Genomic DNA, 1,429 nt, shown 5'->3' on the forward strand with positions numbered 1-1,429 from the left:
CAAGCGTTCTGCTAAACCATGAAAGGGATCAAAATACGGTTTTCATCATTATGTAGGTTATGTATTCCACATGGTTTGTGTATATACTTCATAGTAATTCAAGTTTAGTATACATGAATAAACAGCGTGTTTCTGAACCCAATTAGCCTTTGTGACTTACGCTGGCTAAACCATTAGACCTATGTAATAATGATGTATCAGAGAATTCTAGATCTTAAAAAAGTTCTACAAAAAAAGTATAAATGGCATATCGCTATCTTATACAGTTACGTCACAATAAGCAAGTTTTGCTTAAGAGAAAGTAATTGAAATCGAATGTCATTAGCGGCGCAATTTTTTCTATTTTAATTTCCATATCAACATAAATGTGTTAGTTATTAGAGAAATTTTATGTAGATTAAAATGCCTTTACAGAAGGTATATAATTCTGACCAATAGTGTAGAAGTCATCACTCACGATCACAAACAATAGGCGCTACCGAAAAATATGTTCGCGGGCCGGTCGCGCCCGTGTTTACAAGGTTTTTACAGGATTGTACGTCACCGGGAAGAAGTACTACTGATATGAGAGATCAGATGTTTAGACTTTGCCACCCAGGTGAAGTAGGGATGGGTCACTAGTTTAAAATAAAACATTAACTTGTAATGCTATTCAAATGTATTAAACGTTAATAACAACAATTTTCCAGGACTGATTGATATTTATCGTTATTTCGAATTCAGCCAGTTTAGATGTTAAGACTTAGATTGTCCAGAACAAGTAGGGCATAGCTGTAAGTTAAATGTTGTACCATCAATAACTTGTCCAACGTTCTCCGCTAAAGAATTATCACTTGCGTTCACGCTGTTTGTAACTTGGCTTTGAAAATCAGAAGTAACTTGTCTTGACACTCTCATACTTTTTACTTCAACATCTTGGAATGTGCAAATGATCAGAACCAGGTATACGGCGGCAACCTGAAAACACATTAAAAATATACAAACATTGAAATTCTTTTCGAACAAAATATAAATTTCTAGTTGTTTTCCGCGACTCCATCGGCATGAAACTATAAAAAAAAACATAAATAGTAACCTATGTGTTCATAAAATTGCAATGAAATGGGAGCATATTTTCTAATACAAAACATCTAAAAATACGAGGGTGGATTGAAAAGTACTCGGCCTAACATCTTACATTGAACTTACTGTGCGATAAACCAAATCTGAGACAGTAATAGTTTCATAGTAAAATGCAACGTGAAAATTTATTCATGAAATGTTTCGTAAACTTACTTTTACTCCCATGTTATACATATATATGTCTGGGTGATTTCTTAAAACAGAAGTTGCTTTTTGTCGTTTGCTGACATTATTTATACCAATCGTTGGCGCGTTAATTAACAACATGGAATACTAAATTGCATATTAATTATTGATTATAATGAAT

At 33.2% G+C, this 1,429-nt stretch overlaps 1 protein-coding gene across 1 annotated transcript; it reads right to left on the minus strand.

Annotated features, from left to right (window-relative positions):
- Positions 1 to 708: 708 nt before the first annotated feature.
- Positions 709 to 1,387, minus strand: LOC106121846 (uncharacterized). The gene is made up of 2 exons (XM_013317677.1): positions 1,276 to 1,387; positions 709 to 957 (listed from the first exon to the last, which is right to left on the minus strand). The coding sequence occupies exons 1-2, from the start codon at positions 1,294 to 1,296 to the stop codon at positions 736 to 738; spliced, it is 243 nt and encodes an 80-aa protein (XP_013173131.1). The 5' UTR covers positions 1,297 to 1,387; the 3' UTR covers positions 709 to 735.
- Between the last annotated feature and the right edge of the window lie 42 nt (positions 1,388 to 1,429).

This window comes from Papilio xuthus, unplaced genomic scaffold, assembly GCF_000836235.2.
Source record: "Papilio xuthus unplaced genomic scaffold, Pxut_1.1 DF829058.1, whole genome shotgun sequence".
NCBI classification, from domain to species: Eukaryota; Metazoa; Arthropoda; class Insecta; order Lepidoptera; family Papilionidae; genus Papilio; species Papilio xuthus.